Source organism: Etheostoma cragini, chromosome 23, assembly GCF_013103735.1.
Source record: "Etheostoma cragini isolate CJK2018 chromosome 23, CSU_Ecrag_1.0, whole genome shotgun sequence".
Lineage (NCBI taxonomy): Eukaryota > Metazoa > Chordata > Actinopteri > Perciformes > Percidae > Etheostoma > Etheostoma cragini.
In genome coordinates, this window is record NC_048429.1 from 4410906 (window position 1) to 4429659 (window position 18754).

Below are 18754 nucleotides of genomic sequence, written 5' to 3' on the forward strand. Positions count from 1 at the left end.
AGAGCTTTCTTCCTTCCTGTCACTTTGCATTGCTGTCGGGGTTTTTACACAATGCTCTATCAGAAGCCATTTCTCCTAAATTGGCGTCATTGCCAGTATTGGCAAATTTTTTATTATTATAAGAAGACCCTGGCTGTAAACAAAGCTTGTATTAAGTTTCTATAAGAAATATGCTGAAAACACTATAGAATAAATATGTAAGTGACAAACAGAAGGTTGCAGAATATGTTATGGCTTAGAAAGTGACTTTGGTAAACCAGAGATGTCAGCTGCTCATTGAGTCATTGACACAGATAAATATTCCAAAACACATTGTGGTTATTTTGTGCTCTAAATCAGTAAAATTGTATTTAATTGCCCTTTTATTTACAACACAACACTATGATTAGGTCTGCTTTCATTCCAGGATAAATTACATTTTGACTTTGTTTACAATTAACTTGCAACACAGATGCCGTCGCAGCATCTGTCTCTCTTCTTTCAGCCCTGTTTGCTTGACAAATACATGTCACTGGGCGATGTTACAGTAAATCACAACAGAGAGGACACTAAATATACAAGATCTGCCATTATCAGCCTGAGTAGGGGGGCTATGTAGAATGTTCTTGTTTGCTTTGTACCGTCTGGCTGATGAATGGTGTTAAGATGATGAATAAGTGGATGGCTGTTTGCCTGCTTGTAAATAAAAGCATTCAAAGCAAGAGGTGAAACTTTCCTCTTCATGGTTTCTACTTCATTCCGTCCCTGTAAAATGGAATTAAAACCAATCTCTTACAGTGATTTTGTTAATTAGAATTCAGTGTAACTAGGTTATCAAACCTTCAAGTTAATGAAATTCTCATAATGTTTTCCGGCCTCGTGATAATCGAAATGTCCCGTGTGAATGTTTTATGCAGTCTAAAAATTCAATTCAGCTCGAGCATTTTAATCGAGGTAGTTTTCATTATGCTGCAGTCATTTTTGATATATGTAACACAACAGTACCTTAAACGTACACTCACAGATTTTGTTGTTTTATAGCCATAAGTCCTCCAAAAATTACTGTTCTGCTGAGTTTCAAAGCATCAGTAGTGACCGAGTAGTAGGAGCATGTTTTGGCACCACTGTATACTCGAACACAATCAGGGAGTTCTCTTCCCCTACAGTACAGCCAAGTCATGGAACCACTGGGCTGTGTTAACATCCTTTAGCATGGCAATAGCAGCCGGTTGCACCAGCTAATCCCAAATTTAAGTAGTAAAAGTCAATGCTAAATTCTAGAAAACTAAATGCAACTGTGTTACTACTTTACACTTCTGATAAAGAGAGAAAAGAAAACTTATTACATCTAACAGAAAGACAAAGTATTCTAAGGTGAGTTGGCTAAGGTTGACATGCTGTCCCTGATGTAAATGTGTTCATAAATAATGCTAACATCACCAAAAGCCTTCAGACAACTTCCCTCTTGGTATAACGGTAAATAAAGTCACTGTGCACTTAAAATAACCATGTACTGCAATATGCTTAATATTACTTTTAAAGAAAGATCTACTTCTCTCTAGTTTGTTTCTAAGTATCTTTTTTCAAAGCATGCAAAAGGCACGTTCAGACGGAATGCAAGTCAAATTTAAGATGGGGCATTTTTAGATGCAAAGTCAATGAAAAGTTGCCAAAACATTTTTCCAAGGATGGTGTCCTACTCTGCTTCTGATTGGCTAGTACTCATTGTCTTTGTTGGTTGGGATGGTAAGTTTAGACATAAGGCACAGCAATGTCTTTGCTATTTCTATAAACAGTTGTTAATTTTCCGTCCTGCACCCATGTCACATGAAATAGCAAATGCACCTGCACCCATCTTTGCGCCCATGGGCATGCTGGTCTTACTAGGAGCTGTGCTCAGGTGAATTCTTGGCGTATTGCTATCTTGCGGCAGCAGAACGTGATCACACCAATGATGACCAACATAAACCTGGTCCTAAGGTAATAACGCAGCATTTCATTGTTATTTTTACAGCGCATTATTAAAATGCGCCTAGGCTCGTGCACAGCGCACACACTATGCTTGTTACAGACACCCACACTTTGTCCAGTCTTTCTAGCCATTCCAACATGATAAACCCCCATACTATGTTCAAGCTAAGCTATGCCAACAACAACCTGCTGTTGTCTAATATTTACCTCTACATTACGTTAAATCATTTCTTCACAGAAAGTCGTGGTTCAACTTTTTGGGTGTGTTTGGATAAAAAAAGAAAGGAATGGTCTTGACAACACAGCAGCCATGACTAAACAGGTAAAAGAGCAACAACATCTGAATGAATTTAATGAAAAATAGGAAGAGAACTACAACAACAAATGCTAGCCTGAGAAAGGTCAGCATAGAAAATTAAAATCAATAAATAGTCTTGAAGAACAAAAAAGGATGAAAAGAGATGAGTCATGCTGATGCAGTTTCATTGACAGTGACTCACCTCTCTGATGGCTGTGCAGAACTCACTCTGAAGGACCTTCTTCAGGGACTGGAGCTTGTGACCAGGCACGTCACCGGACTCCTGCAGCTTCTCTAGCAGCTCAATAGCCCTGGCAACATCTGGCCGAAAGGGGGACATAGATATGGTGTGAATGTACTGTATGTGTGTATCATGCCAAGGACACAGAGTAGAAAAAAAGCCTTATTCAATTACATAACTGTAACAGCACAACCATGAGAAATGCGCTGGAGTGAATCAATGGGTAGGATAATAGAAATAGACTCAGTCAAGGCGAGCTGAGGCAAGAAATATTGCAATCCTATCCATGTATTGTTTGCATTGGCTTAGCTATATTCATGAGACTGGAGAGAGAGAATAAGTAAGGCACTCATTTCTTAAGAGGTAACACTTGCTGGTAAGAGTAGGCACACACTAGGCATTACAAAGCATTTACACTAAACCTAAGCCTTAATTTAGACCTTGTGACTCTGGGGTCTACTGAGCTCTCCTCCCTTAATTAGCGTGAGTCCAGTGATTCTACCAGTTTGGTTGATTCATTTCTTACCCTCTGAAACTGGCAGACCAAATAGAGCTATTTAATGGAAGGAGTGAGAAGTGATTTGGTGCTCAATCACTCAACTGTTGGGTCAATAACATATTTTATTCAGCTTGTGTGTCCAGAGACCTCCGACCACACAAAGAGAATATTGGTACAGTTTTACAGCAGAGCTGTGGAGTTTTTTTGCATTCTAGTTTCACACCCAAAAATATATTGGTGTTGCATATTCCCTTATGTAACAGCAAGTCCCCATAATTTCTTGAAAAGTAGAACTGTGTATCGGTGTCCAAACCGGCAGTGGCAGATGACCGCCCACCAAGGCTCAGGTTCTGTCTGAGGTTTCTGCCTCGCCACTGTCGTACCAAATGCTTGCTCGTGGGAAATTGTTGGGTCTATGTAAATTATAGAGTGGGGTCTAGACCTACTCTATCTACCACACAGTGATGAATTGTGCATAGAGGCATCACACTCTCACTCACACACACACACACACACACACACACACGCACACACACACACACACACACACACACAGACACACACACACACACACACACACACACACACACACTAATATTGAATTCTGGACATGTGGGAGTAACTCAATAAGACAGACAGAGGAGCATTTACTCTCTAAAAAACTGTGGGAGACAAGAAAAAAAGAGTCTCCAACGCTGACATTGAGAACACTGTATGAAGCAATAAAAAGGAAGTGCGGAACACACTAGGATCGTACTTATTTTATTTTTGCTTTTATACTACATGTAGAGACAATGAGCACCGAAATCCAATGCCTGTTTCTATGTATGGCACTGTACAATCCAGCACTGAGGATTATATTGATCTGCTTGAAACTGCAAGTACAGTTCCCATTGAGGCCATTTGTGGCGCACCACAACTCGTCTAAAGGGAGTTGTATTGGCAGATGAGAGCTGGCAATGCGGCGAGTCATCACAATGATGCTAATTGGCCATTAATCAAACTACTCTACTCAGAGTCTTGTGTAAAGAGGAATCACACTGCTTTGACAAACCCTGCACAGCATTCAAGCACAATGATTGGCCAGGCGTCCATGATCGCATGTTCGAATCATATATACTGACCAATGAGGTAATCCAACCTTGACCACTTGAGCTCATTGCCTTACCTCAAGTATCTACCTACCACTCAGCTGCTACGGAAAGCAGTGGGTGAATAACAATGCTGCAGTGACTTTTGTTGGCCACTGGGGGCAGCAGAAACAAGTTGTGCACAACGCAGCATTGATATTTTAAGTTTATGTGGTAAACTTCTAACAAACAGTTGAGTATTTATAAATCTAGTAGAGCAACTTTAGCATTCATTTGGAGGTACGTCTTGGCCCCATGTCAAACATAAGTTTAATATTTATATTCATATCCAATATTATGTACTGCATATATAAAAAATCACAAGGGGTTCTAAGGAGCAGCTATTCTGCTAAGTATGCCATATTCATGTTTTCTATCTAGGTGTTTAGGTCAGTTTTTCCCTCTATGCCTGAACATCAACAAATAGAGATTGTGAATTGCTTGTAATGAGCTGGTATACTTCCAAGCAGCAAGGGCATAAGCAGGAGGTTTATGAGCATTTGATTCTCATTAAAAGGAGGTCAGGAGCCATTCAGGAAATATTTTTCTTTCCTCTCTGCCGATATTTTCACATGCTCATTAGCACCATTTTCTTCACTCACATCAAGGACTTTGACGGGGCGAACTTGACTTCAAAGATTGATGCTGCAGACATTTTAGTGGGGCTTTCATCTCACTGATCAAAAGTGATATCTGCCCATTTCCTAATATAATCTTTCTAACTTGAATTTGGGTCATTTTAAATTATTTAGCTTTGGATCAAATAGAGAACCTGCTCAATTAAATGTCCCAATGTTACCTACATTGACTATTGTGATAACTGTAATACCGTAAGCCTGCTGCAGTGAACGTACGTCATGTCCCTTTGCAGTTTTATCCCAATGTAAAAACATAAAGACCGAAAAGGTAATTACACCTGTCCACACAAACTGAGTGGTGATAAGTGGTAATCATATATAATCATATATAACTCTCTGGTTCACACAGAGCAGCTTAGAGGTAATAACATGTCTGCTGGCACCTTATTTTTTTTTTCCCTTTACTGCTTCCAGTGATATCTAATCTCGGTCCGTTAAGATTTGTTACTTCACTGTCACACTGTTTTTCATACACGTGAGATACCATTGTGAGAAATTGTGTAAAAAGATCAAATTATGATCTTAGTCTTGTATAGAGACAGGTCAGATACATTGCCTGGTGGGTTATTTTAAGCACATTATATAATGCAAATACATTCTCTTCAGTTTTTTGTAACACAGGTTTAAGCAAAAATGTCCCATAAGTGCATTGAATTTCCCTCTGCTCTGCATGCTTGATGTAAAAGTGGTACATTATATGAGCTGTGTGACTGATCAGAGGGGTGTAAAAAACAAATAGGGCAAGAGGCATTCAAGGGTAATTGTGTTCCATGACAGAGCAGCTGCAATGACTGCGGGGGATCACTGTTACGTCACATTAAAAGCAAATGATTCCCAATTCACATGTGCAGCAAAATTACATAATACAGTAATTGCCTGGCAGTGAGAGTGCGGAAAATAAATCTCCTGAGAGTCCCTTTGCACTCTAATAACACTGACATGCTGAAAGACCAAACATACGTCACCTTATAGCTTCAGCGGAGAAAAGAGGCTGATAGAACAAATGAAGCATAGTTGAAGATAACATTCTACAAGTATGTGCTCAACAACACCCACATGGTGTTCCTATTATATGCACAGTCTATGAATAACTTCAGCTGGAGGGTTATACATGAAATACGATCCCAACCGTGACTAACCAACCCTGCTATGCAATCACAACATGCATGAACCCCGGTGGATGCAACACAATTTTGACATAAATAAATAACAAAGTGTATTTCAAGCCATGCATTTCTATTGAATTCCCCAGGGGTTATACAGGCATTGTATATACAGAAACACTTTCATATTATGTCTCTTTATGCTTCTCCTCTACATTTCAGTTGTAAATATGGTACTTTTTCATTCTTTTTCACTTTTTCAGTGCTTGTATATTTGGGTCCATCTGAAGTGCATACCAACCCACAAACTGAAATTGGACAGCCCAGTCAGTTTTTTGTGGGCTGCCTCAATCAGAAAAAATGGGATTTTTCATTCAAACTGGTTATTCAGATTTGTCTCCACTCAAGAACTACCATTGCAAAAGGTTGGGGGGGCGAGCTGGTCTTGTATTGTTTGAGATTACATGGAAAGTCAACAAGAAGTGTTAACATCATAACATTATATTTCAACCATGTTGCCCAGCACCACATGTACTATTGCTTAAGCACGTATAACTGATTGTCTGCCCACCTCACAGCAGTGAAATTATGCAACAATACTATTATTAGTACTATATTATTGAGTTCATATGGAAACTTGTTAGCATCCAGTTTCCTATTGACACATCCAGGACACCGAGCAACATTAGCATTCACTTGGAGTTGTGTCTCAGTCCACCTGCAGAATGTGAATTCAATATTCCCTCTCGTTTAGCTCTGTTTTGGATCTCCAGCGGCTCCTGAGGGAAATATCTGTCACTTTGCTGCTAAATGCTCCACTATGTTCAGCAGCGAGTCCCAAATTTTGCCAGGTCGGTTTTTTAGAGTTTTTTAGATTTGTTTTTTGCTGTGAGTAAAATTAAAAAGTTGTGGACCATAAAACCAAAACAACAAGCTGAAAAGTTTAAACGCTGCATGTCATACACATAAACAATAAAACATATTGATTATGCCCCTTTAAATTCTGTATATGATCTGCCAGCTGCTGATCCTCATGCCATTCCAGAGTTATCCATCCTTGCCCTGCAGTTGGTGTAAGCATTTCTCACTTCTCATCATCCATCCACTGCCACACCCAGCTGCAGCGCGCTTCCCAACAGTCTCATCAACCCCTCAGTATATATACCTGACCCTTTCTCTCAGTTCTCCACCAGATCGCCTGTTGTGCACTCAGTCTTAGCTTTCTGGCTTTTTATTATTGCCCTTTTTGTCCTATTACCAACCCCTGTTTTTAAGCATGGACACACAGTAAACCTTGTTTGCCTCAATTGTGCATTTGAGTCTGTCTTACTAAGTTGCTACATGAACTATTTGAACAATTCTGCCATCACTGGACTCAGACATCCTGACCAAATCTGTTTCACTGAAAATACAGTGAAGGGAAATCAAGTTGAGCCCTCAAACGCCTTGTTGTGCTGTTTTGACTCAACCCAGAGACCCGAAGTATCGTGCTCGAGGGGATTCAGTGGGTCCAGATGTGTGCAACATCTGTACACTTTTTTTTAATCCTCCTCAAAGGAAACTATATGCTCAATCGCCACGTTGACAGGTCTGCCAGATTTAGCATATCTGAAGCAGACTGCATGCAATTAGGTCATTCTCTCACTCTGTAGTTTGACAGATTATTCTCCAAAGGAAGAGAAAATGGAGCTCATGTTGCTTGTCTCTAAATGAGAATTTCTTTTTTTACTAAGGGTGACAGAAGTCTCTCATTATCTTGCAGAAAAAGCTTTGGAAAAAAACTAAACTATTGCAATGTGCACAGGAGAATGGTGACTTATAATTACAGAGGATATCTTTTGATGTCTGTGTGGAGTTAAGACACAAGTCAGAAAAACTTGTGTGCATGCAACATCAAGATAGAGTTACGGTGTAATGTACTACTGCTATATTAGGCGGAGTGATGACACCGGCAGAGATCCTGTCAGCAGTTAATTTCCCACTGCTATACTTAGGATGATGGCCTTCTCATTAGTGATACTTCATGATTAAATGAGATAAGTTCAATGCAAGTTTTCTTGAATTACCTAACTGTCAAGACCTCACTAATACTTGCTTGGAGCAAAGTTTCCATCATGTGTTGATGATACGATCCTTATTTTGTTCACTACTGTGAAATGTAGCATTTAAGTCATACAGAAACCTGTGCTTTTTTGGGTCCAACAGATCTTTACTGTTGGCTCTTTCCTCCACTCCTATGCTCTCATATGAGTCAAAGGTGTTCTAGTGCTTTACACAGAATTAAACAACAGGGAAATCTTCCTAAACGTTTCCTTTTCTTTTTCACATCAAACTGCAAGGTACTGAAAGAATGCATCAAGGACTACACTTTTTGCAAGATGAGTGCGAATACAATATCCATTATTTGTGTTGTCGGTCGCCTAGCAACAGTTTTCATTAAATGAAAAATGTAATCACCTGAACGATAAACATGATGTCATGACATCAACTTAAAGATATAATTACAACACAGATGAGAGTGAGGGGTGAGCTAGCTACACAGTCAATGGACCCTAACAATTTGGATTTCTGTTAAAAGATTACTAAACGTTTTAAACAACTGGTGCAAAAATGTTCTTGGCTATTACAGATACCTGCTGCTTGGATTGAATGCATGCTGGTGGCTGTAGAAAGACTTTGAAATAGAAATCTAAAAATATTAAGAAAAACAGAATAAGGACCAGTTAACAAAGAATACAATTTAATTCCTGAAAAGGAACGCATAGTCATAGATGGATCATAACAGTTTTAGAGCTTCCAATGGAGTATTTTTCCTCTTAATAGTAATGTAAAGTACTGAATAAGTTTTCTTACATAATCAGTCACATAATGAACAGTGGTCCCTTATATAGCTTTACCAATTATAATGAAGCCACAAAGAGACATGTGCTTTGCTTACTTCATCATCACGCAATAATTATCTGTGTACACACACACACACACACACACAGATTCACACACACAGCTCCCAAAATGATTTACTTTCCTGAGGTCTTCTTCCACCTTTGCACTTTTTGAGGCTGAGCACAGCTTTTCAGATGCCATGAAAGGCTTTTCTTGCCTTTATCTGCCTGCAGAGTGGCTTCTTATTTGCAAACTGACTGATTTGTTTTTAAAATCAAGTGCAGCTTCAGCTAGCACTAGTGCTAATCCTGCTAGCACTAATGTTAGCGACACATCTGTGCCAGCCCACCAGGGAGAGAGACAGGACAGTGAAGAATATGAGGAAGAAGAAGAACCTGGAAATGCCAGGGCCGATTTTTGTTCCCAGTCCGTCACTGCATCACGCTGACTAAAAAAGGTCATCCTCACCATTTTCTGATTAGAAAAAAAAGCACAGAGCTGAACAAAACCACAGTGACTCGTAATGAAGGTTTCAGCACTCGACTAGGCAAACTGTTGTGGGGATGTGATCGTATATTTAGTCAATTTATAACAGTGGCAGAACTGAGCGTTGCTCATTTTCAGTACTTAAAATGTCATTTTGGCAAAACTGCCGTGATGTAAAGAAGCTTGCCTCGATCGAAGGCTGAGCTCATTAAACCACGCTGTTGTGATTCAATCTCTGAAAACTGAAGATCCTCAAATTTTAAATTCTGCTTAGATGACCTTCCTCTGACTCCACTTCTACCTTCATAGCCCGAGAGATGCTATAAGGGATGTCAAACATGCTGGAATAATTTGTCCTGAGAAGGCCTTGCCATCTGCCACCGCCACTTTGACCTTGGCAACTCTGCTGTAAATTCCAACCATAAACACTGAAATAATCACACACTGAATGAGCAAATTGGCATGGCAGAGTTTTACCAAACAAGTCTCATGCCAAGAGAATTAGCTCAAATTTGCCCTAGTGCGACCAACCTCTTTGAAGCACGACAAATAAATCCCTCCTAGAGGGCTAATGGCTTCTTGTGGGAGCCTGTGGTGAGACCAAAGACCGAAAACATCGCACTTAATGTCTTCTTCATCCTCGCTAATTACTGGACCGTGTCCCTTGAGACAGTTACTATGAGAACCTTTATTTCTATATTCAAAGGACATGAAATTTCAACAGCTAAGGGGTGACGTTAGCTTGTCAGCAACCCTCTAATCTTTCAAATCGCTGGTGTGACTGAGAGCATGTGATGGGAATAAGGTCTGCCGTCAAATCAGTGAACTCGCCATGATCTCTCAGAGGAAAAACAAGGACAGGGGCATTAGAGTGCTGCAGACATTCCCTTCAGTATATTAAGACAGTAGGCTATAAACTGTGCAGTGATTGTTTGAGTGCCCAAACCTTGACACACTGGAAAGAAAACTAAAAGGAGCTGCCGTACTTGAAGGAGCGAGGGCTTCTTTCTGGAGTTGCCAATTTGAAGTGATGTTCAACAGCCTCCCAGGGAGGAATGCACTGTATAGAAAACCCCTTTCTCAGGCTGACTAAAAAAAGGTCATCCTCATCATTTTCTGATTAGAGAAGTGGCACAAAGCTGAACAAAGCCACAGTGATGTGTAATAAAGGCTTCAGGGTTTGACAAGGCTCCACAACATGCTGCTGGGCAGCGTGCCAGTATTCTGCTACATTTAGTCAAGTCATAGTCTGGAACCGATGGCGGTTCAATTACCGGATAGTTCTGCTTTCTTTGTGTTTAGCAACCAGCACCCAGAACCTCCGAGCTGGGACGTTTTGGGACCAATTGCACAAGTTTAACCATGTATCCAGCTAACTTAAATAGCTCCCGTTACTGTACTGTGTGAACAGTTACCTTCGATTACTATTTTATGTGGCGTTTTCTTGTGAGGGCTGCCAATGTTCCACCATAACAAGTTCCTTTCCGAGACCACTTTGCCATTGTAGCATCTTTGTGACAAGAGCTTAGTGACGCCAAAGACAATTGTGATCAGTTTAAAGAAATGCAAACAATGAAAAACTACTTCTTTTTTTTTTTATCCTATCCAGGGGTGTTATGTGTGGAGTCAGTTCATAACAGTGGCAGAACTGGGCGTAATACATTTTCTGTATTTAGAAGTGTCATTTTGAAAAAACAATGTAAATAAACGCCAAGATCAGAGGCTGAGCTCATTACACCATGCCGTCGGGATTAAATCTCTTACAAATGAAGATCCTCTTTTCATATTCAGCTTAGATGACATTCCTCGGACTCCACTCCCACCTTTGGACCCTGAGAGATTCTATCTGCGTGATAGAATACAATGTCCTAAAACGGCCTTGCCATCTGCCACCTCCACTTTGACCTGGATATCATTGGTGACCTTTGCAGCTCTGCTGCCAAGTATGCCTCCAGTTTAATTAGAAAATAACCTTTATTTCTGTTTTTAAAGACGGTGGCTTGGAATACCAACAGCTATGAGGGACGTCAGCTTCTCAGCAACCTTCTAATCTTTCAAATCGTTGGTGGGACTGAGAGCATGTGAAGGGAAATAAGGTCTGCCGTCAAATCAGTGAACTCGCCATGATCTCTAAAAGGGAAAACAAGGACTGGGGCATTAGCGTGCTGGAGATATTCCCCACAGTATATGAAGATAGTATACTAAAACTGTACACACACTCACCAAACCTTGACACACAGGGAGGAAAATCAAAATACTTAAAAGAGCTCTTTCTAGACAGACTCACAGGGAGGTATTGTGTGTAGAGAAACCACTTTCAACAGAGAAACTAGCCTCTACCGACTAGAATATGATCCTTCAAATAATATAGAATAAATAGAATATGAGCTACAAAAGGTTGCATTAAAGAGTATAACCCACCTTTTCTCAAATTGAAAATCCTGCTTTTATGCCTTTCCCAAGGTTCTATCGCTCTCTCTTTCTACCTACATAACCAACAGATGAATTCAAAAAGTTCACTGCTGCATGTTTGGGGTTATCAAAGATCATTCTGGGAAATTGTGGAAGTCGCTAACTAAAGCACAAGTACTATAGATAATCCTGAACAGGTTGATAATACTAAGAGTGCCGTTGTCTTTTAATCAGACACTGTCTATGCACTATAAGTCTTCAACTATGAGATGTAGATGTGCACGTAGATGTGCACGTAGTTGTAATATACATCAGCTGCTAATATAGGTCATGCATTTCCTTCACAGTACAGTCAATTCTCTTTTAGAGTGAGTTTGATGTTTTAGCCATGCTAGCTGCGTGATACCAAGGGTGTCGGTCGGTCCATCATTTTATATTTAGACTGAAACATCTCAACTTAACTAATTCATTGGCATGTCAAATAACTTTGACTGTTCCTTAACTTTTGACCTTTTATCATCTGATCAAAATTTCAATTGTCCAATAACTTTGATTTGTGAACAAAAACCAGCAGAACTAATCACGTTTTCATCAGCCTCAGCTGCACTTTGTATTTGGTGCTAAAATAAGATGTTGAACATGGTGAGTATTGTACCTGCTAAACATCAGTATGTAGGCATTTGTTATTCAGAGCACGTTACATGCTGGTGTTTAGACTTAGACTTTTAGTGTAGTTTTGTTAATACAACTTGCAATTATTGCACACAGACAATCTTTCTTCTGGCAAATGGTTGCAAAACTAGTGTTACTCATTCTCTATACGTTTCTGACAAAATTCCTTGATCGTGAACTGAGATACACCCACGGTGACCTCTGCTCTCACTGTTTCATATCAGGCTGACATTTCTGAGACTTCCCTATTTGTAGTCAAATGCCAGCTCGACAGAGAATGCAGACTGGTTTTGATAAAATATTCAGGAAGTTCTTGATATAGGGGTCTGTTGTTTGCTCATCGCGGTCATTTCCTCCGACAATAACAGGAAGGCTGATGATGTAAGATCTTTTCATCCTGATGTGACCAAACAAGCCAAGTGGGAGTTCTGGACTTAAACCTGTTTTCTCCCTGTGTGGGTTTAAAAAACTCAGCAACTCAGCAGCTACAAAGAGTACTCCCCAACGAGACAGGACTACCTTTTCATTAGCAATTATAGTGTTTTCTCAAAGTGGCAGCAGCTTAAAACAAGAGAGACTGTAAGTTACTTCTTTCTCTCTCTCTCTCTCTCTCTCTCTCTCTCTCTCTCTCTCTCTCTCTCTCTCTCTCTCTCTCTCTCTCTCTCTCTCTCTCTCTCTCTCTCTCTCTCTCTCTCTCTCTCTCTCTCTGACGACTCCTATGTGAAACTATCAATATGACTGCTCCTGCCATTACAGCTGCCAGCCGCTGACTGGTCGAATTCAAGTCACAGCATGCAAATATGGATCAGCCCCCCTCCCCTGACTTTAATCAGATAAGGCAGAATCTTGACATTTTACCAAGATGGAAGACATTCCCCTTATAGCCCCAGTGTTTGAAAGTTATCACTAAAGCTAAGCTTTCTATAATTCTATAGGAGTGGTGAGAAAGGAGTGGGATGTATTGTGTATCTGTTTGCCTGGTGCAATCTTAGACTAATTTCATTAACTCTGCATGGTATAGGACTTCTGCATCCAGCAGATTGTGCATCAGTCAAGCTTGACTGCCTACAAGCATTACACTTTAGTGAAGAACAAATTGGAATTGAGCACATGGAAGAAAAAGTAAATTGAATTCTAATGGCAGAAAATGATCAATTGTGGCTAATTACTTGGATTCCACATAACAAGTGACACCAGTCAGATTAATATGTGCATAATTATTTATGCTCCCATCCGATAAAGTGTATTTATAGTCATCTCCTGTGGCTTGAAAGTGACTGGGGAGCTGATGGTAGCTTTACTCGGCACAGAGGAAATAGCTCTCCTTTCTCTATATTTGACAGCAGCTTTTTCCCATGCAAGGCTTGTGCAATATTACTGTACATTACACCAGGAGGTACGCATTGGGCTAGGATTTCTTTCTTTCACAAATAAAGTCAGTGAGTTTCTCAGGCATGTATAAATAACAGTTTGTACTTAAAATCTGTATAAAATCTCCCGGTGGTATTACCACTAAAGAGACTTAAAATGTATTGTTGTTTTCTTTAAGGAGGGAAATAAAACAAATGTCAATTAAGCAAAATTGATCTGAGAGGCATTACTACTTTACATTTTCAATGAGGTCAGGGGATGCACTAATAAGTGTTTAGGTCCCATGGTCTACAATTACATACGTCATCCAAGCTCTTAAACACTACCTGTAGGGCATCAGCAAAACAGGCTGAGAAATACCATCTCTATTTAACATTAGGCTTTCATTGCAATGTGATTGCATACTGTATGCTTCCAACAAGTGCAAAAAGACAACAACTAGCCTACGTCCTGTACATATTCCTGGCTTGCACCTGCCCAATTCAAATACAAAAGTTGTCTCCTACATCACAAAGTAGATGTTCGTGTCAAAGTGCTTCAGTTCCTCTGCGGTTTAATGAGAGCAGATGAGAGCAAAAACCGAGCTGTAACGGGATAATATTACCAAGGAGGTTACATAATAAAGATGGGAATGAACAAAACGCTATGTAAGGGTGTCCATCTGTCAAATGAATGATGGTGAATTAATGCGTGTGACCATAGAAGACCCAGCTAGGATTTATTGGAGGAAACGAGCGCTCCTTTCTGCAAAATACACGCACGGAACGGACAGGCTGGGAACGTTTTCATTTAGAATTGCTCGCGCTCATATTGCCTGGCAATAACGACCTGTATAAACAATCTGTAGGAAATCTGCGTCCGGCACAAACATCTGGATCTACCCCGGGTTGCCAGTTCCTTGCCTAAGTTAAAAAAAAAATAAAAAAAAAACCTCACATGACAAGCAGTAATCGCAAAGCTCCGAGCGCCTTACCTCGATCCAGAGAGAGCGGTTGGACCACTGTCGCCATGACTGCTGTTTACTGGAGACTGGAGACTACAGGAGCTGCAGCATCACACAGAGAGAGAGAGAGAGAGAGAGAGAGAGAGAGGGAGAGAGAGAGAGACAGAGATGAGGGGATGTTGGGAGTGGTTGGGAGGGGGATTAATCTACCTCCATCCTCATGACCCGGCCTTGTTTGCACAAGAACTGCAGCTTTTCTTACAATCCATCTTGACATGACTGTTAGCCTCCTATAAAAATATATATGATACCTTGTCAAAGATTTTCTTGACATGCAATCTGCCACAATATCCTCAAGTGAAATTATCAGTTAAACCATTAACTACTGGTTGTTTCACACGTTTTAATAATTTGATTTCCAACACTCTTCACTTAATTAAATGTGCTTCTAAAAGTGACGTGTGAGTATTTGAGTGGATGTCAACGACTATAAAAACCTGAATCAAAGGCACATATCTGCTCAGGAGACAGATGTATGACCAGCACACTACATTGCCAAAAAGACACTGGTACAAATTGTGTGGACTCGCACCCACATGTGTTTGCTGAACTTTTAGTTACAAAATCATGGACATTAATATGCTGCTATTACAGCATCCACTCTTCTGGTGTCAGGCTTACCATAAGATCTTGCTGCAGGAAGTACGCAAAAGTGTGTGCATTTGTGAGTACTTTTGGCCATATAGTGTATCTCCTTAATCAGAGAAGCATTTAGGACAACTGTTCTCTCTGATGAACAAAACCCCAAATCATTGTTCACAGAAGTCAACCAGTGGACCTGATTTGCAAGGGTGTAGCACAAAATTCTGGGCCCTTAAGAAAGGCATTTGTTTTGGGCCCTCATACTCAGTCCCCCTTTCACCCCCAGTGTGACGCCCCTGCTGGTTTGCACACTCTTAGTCTCTAAATGATGTGTGTCTCTGTGCCTGCATGTGTAAATGCTTAGCCGTGTATGATCCACTCATAAATTGTACTTCAGAGATCAGTTGATTTCAGCCGTGCTTGCTCTCCATTAAGGTTTATGGTGAATCACTGAGCCATGCTGTCTGTTATCTGCTCCCTTGGCTACATGCACTGCCTGCAGTCTGATAAGGACTAAATGATGGTAGTGAACCTTCGTTGGAGGGCTTAAGGATTAATCCTCACGTTTATGTGCTCCCACAGAACGGAGCCAAACCCCTGACTCTCTTCATCTACTGTAGATCTGCTGCCTAATGGTGCCTGCTGCCGTGGAATATCTCATACCTGGCCAGTCATTGTACTCGACAGAAGCAATGCTCAACAAAAACAAGTAGCAAATCTCTAGCTGGGGGGGGGGGGGGTATCCACAGTTTCATACACACACTGAAATCATATAAATCTCATTTATCTTGCTCTCTAGAAAAAAAAATCACTTTAAACCCATTTGAGAAACAATTATCTCAAACTCAGCCTCACTTTACGTCAATCTGGCAGCTATGCAACGTGTCCAAGAATGACATTTTAAAATGTCACATTGATGTATTTCCGCTGATTTCAGATTTAATTTTCATCATTTTTATGCATTTCAGGTAATATTCTGTCATTGTAATGTGCTCTGTTTTTGATTTGTTACCAAACCTAATCACACAGTCCATATGTGCTGGTGAATTCCAGCCATCCACGGTTCCACCCAGCTGCACGCAGATGTAAACTGGTTGTAAGTGGAAGGCTGGACGGATGGTTGGAGAGGGTGAGGGCTTATACACAGCGCACGGAAAGAGGGCACAGAGAGATTACAGGCTCTCACCCATATGGGCTGGAATACAGTTCTGCTTTTTTTTTTTAAGAGGTGGGATTATGCTGCAGCGCTCTTAAAGCCCTTTAACTCTGCAAGTGAATGGATTTCTGAAAGGTCTCCTCTCCCACCAGAGGAGATGCAAATATAGAGGATTGGACTAAAGTATATTTGCCCATCAGATCAAAGCTCAAAACAGTGTTAGAGAGTTTGTAGGCACCAATACAGTCGGTGCAAAACAAACTCAACAGGTCATTGAAGAAATAGTTACTCATTTCAGGAATTATGCTTGTTTGTTTCTTGTTAATGATTAGATGTGAAGCTCGAGACCACTGGGGGGGGGAATGATTAAATGTCCTGGTGACCTGATCAAATCTCCAAAAATGATGTATTTATGTAATAGTTTGTGTTATGGTTTTCCTGCACACTGTGACAGGCTGCTCTCTTGATTATTATCAAGCTTCATTGGGCAACTGCTGATAGGTAATGAAAGTGGATTGCAATGTTGACAAGAGGGAGGTATACTGATAGACATTCCAAAAATTGTATTTCTTTTCTAACAAGGCAAATCGCCACAACAAATAATATAAAAAATCATTTTCTCTATGGGAACGACTGAGGGAAGTAGCTCCATGATGATATTGTCTTACCTTTCCAGACAATATCATCTGTCTTGAAACTGTTCCCTATAGTTACAGACTTTTATCATTTGTAACTGGAGCAACTTTGAGGTTAAATGTCTTGCTCAAGGGACCCTTGAGGTTTAATGGAGAACCTGCGACACTGGTTTCCACATGTCATGCTTTTGCCATGGGATTTTAACCTCTAACACCAACCGTTAGGCTACAGTCTGACGCACCCTTCGGGGGAAAAGAGCTCCCACTCTCTGTCAAATGGAAATAATACATAATTAAAGTCATGACATTGCACACTGGTTCACTTTGTTGCACTCACCAGTTCATTACACTTGAGAAGAAAGCTAATGGGAGTATATTATCCCTATTGTCACATTATTACACAACATGAAATTGGGAAATTCATTCATGATTGATTGCAGCATGGTGGCCCAAGGATTAGCGCTGTAGCCTCACAGCAGGGTTCGAATCCAGATTGTTCTAGGCCTTTCTGTGTGGAGTTTGTATGTTCTCCTTATGTTTGTGTGGGTTTCCTCCGGGTGCTCCGGTTTCCCCCACCATCAAAAGAACATGTACTAGGTTCTCCAATCAGTGTAACAGTAAATGCACTGTTCTTATATAGCGCTTTTCTAGTCTTACAGACAACTTAAAGAGTTTTTTTACACAGTACAGGAGCCGTTCACCATTCACACACATTTATACACTGAGGCCGAGGCTGCCGTACAAGGTGCCACCTGCTCATCAGATGAACACTCACACACATCCACACTCCCAAGGTGCAGCATCGGGGGCAACTCAGGGTTCAGTGTCTTGCCCAAGGACACTTTGACATGGGACTGCCTTCAATGAGGGAACAATCAATAAGGATAATGGCTTTTACCCGGACTTACATCACCAAATGACAATGTGTTCCTCGTATTTTGCATGTTTAATGCAAGTAAGTAATGCCATAACAGTTATTCTAAACTCTGAATAATGTCAACTGAAATCAGTGCCAAGCCTTTCTGCCAACCCGTTCCACATGTAAAACGGCAGTCGTTATTTTCAAACCAATTCCATTATAAATGGTAAAAAAAAACACTCCTTGGAGATTAATCATTTGTAGAAAAACTCTTGTAATTTTCCTCCTGCTGTTTCTGAAGAGCAGATGTCTGATTCCTGATTCAAAAGATTCACACACAAAAAATCTCAAATCAGAGAAGAGAGCAAGATGGAGGGGCCATAATGCTCTCCTGTGAATCTTGGATTCCGGTTTAGGCTTTGCAAGGAGGTATTAGTAAGTGCTCAGTGTGCATGTCTGTTGCCAAAGACTATTAAAATGATATGCATTCTGTCAATAGCATCTGCACTGTTATAAAAAGACTTATGGCGGTGCCAGGGGGAGAAGTGATTTACCGAGACCTTTCGGCTGGACAAATTACAGCATGAGAGGAGAGGGGAGGCATTCTTTCCCTGTCAAAGTTTGATTATAGTTCAAAATGAATATAGATTGTAACTTATGCTCTGTTGAAATGTGATTTGAATCAATATGAGGTAAAATACCAACACAGGTTATAGCCACAGGATAAGACAGGGATGTGATGGATTTAAGAAGACCATCATTAATTTAGAATGTAATGTTCTGTTGGCAAAAAAGGTTTGAATAGGTGCTGTGTTTACAAAACATACATCTTGTCT

At 40.4% G+C, this 18754-nt stretch overlaps 1 protein-coding gene across 2 annotated transcripts in view; it reads right to left on the reverse strand.

Moving 5' to 3' along the window:
• lin7a (lin-7 homolog A (C. elegans)) overlaps positions 1-14791 on the reverse strand; it is a 31433-nt gene extending 16642 nt beyond the window's left edge. For both annotated transcript variants that reach the window (XM_034863597.1, XM_034863598.1), the window contains exons 1-2: positions 14657-14791; positions 2451-2569 (exon numbers count right to left, since the gene is read on the reverse strand). In XM_034863597.1, the coding sequence (XP_034719488.1) occupies positions 2451-2569; positions 14657-14693 (156 nt within the window). In that variant the 5' untranslated portion in view covers positions 14694-14791. The remainder of the gene's footprint in view (positions 1-2450; positions 2570-14656) is intronic.
• Between the last annotated feature and the right edge of the window lie 3963 nt (positions 14792-18754).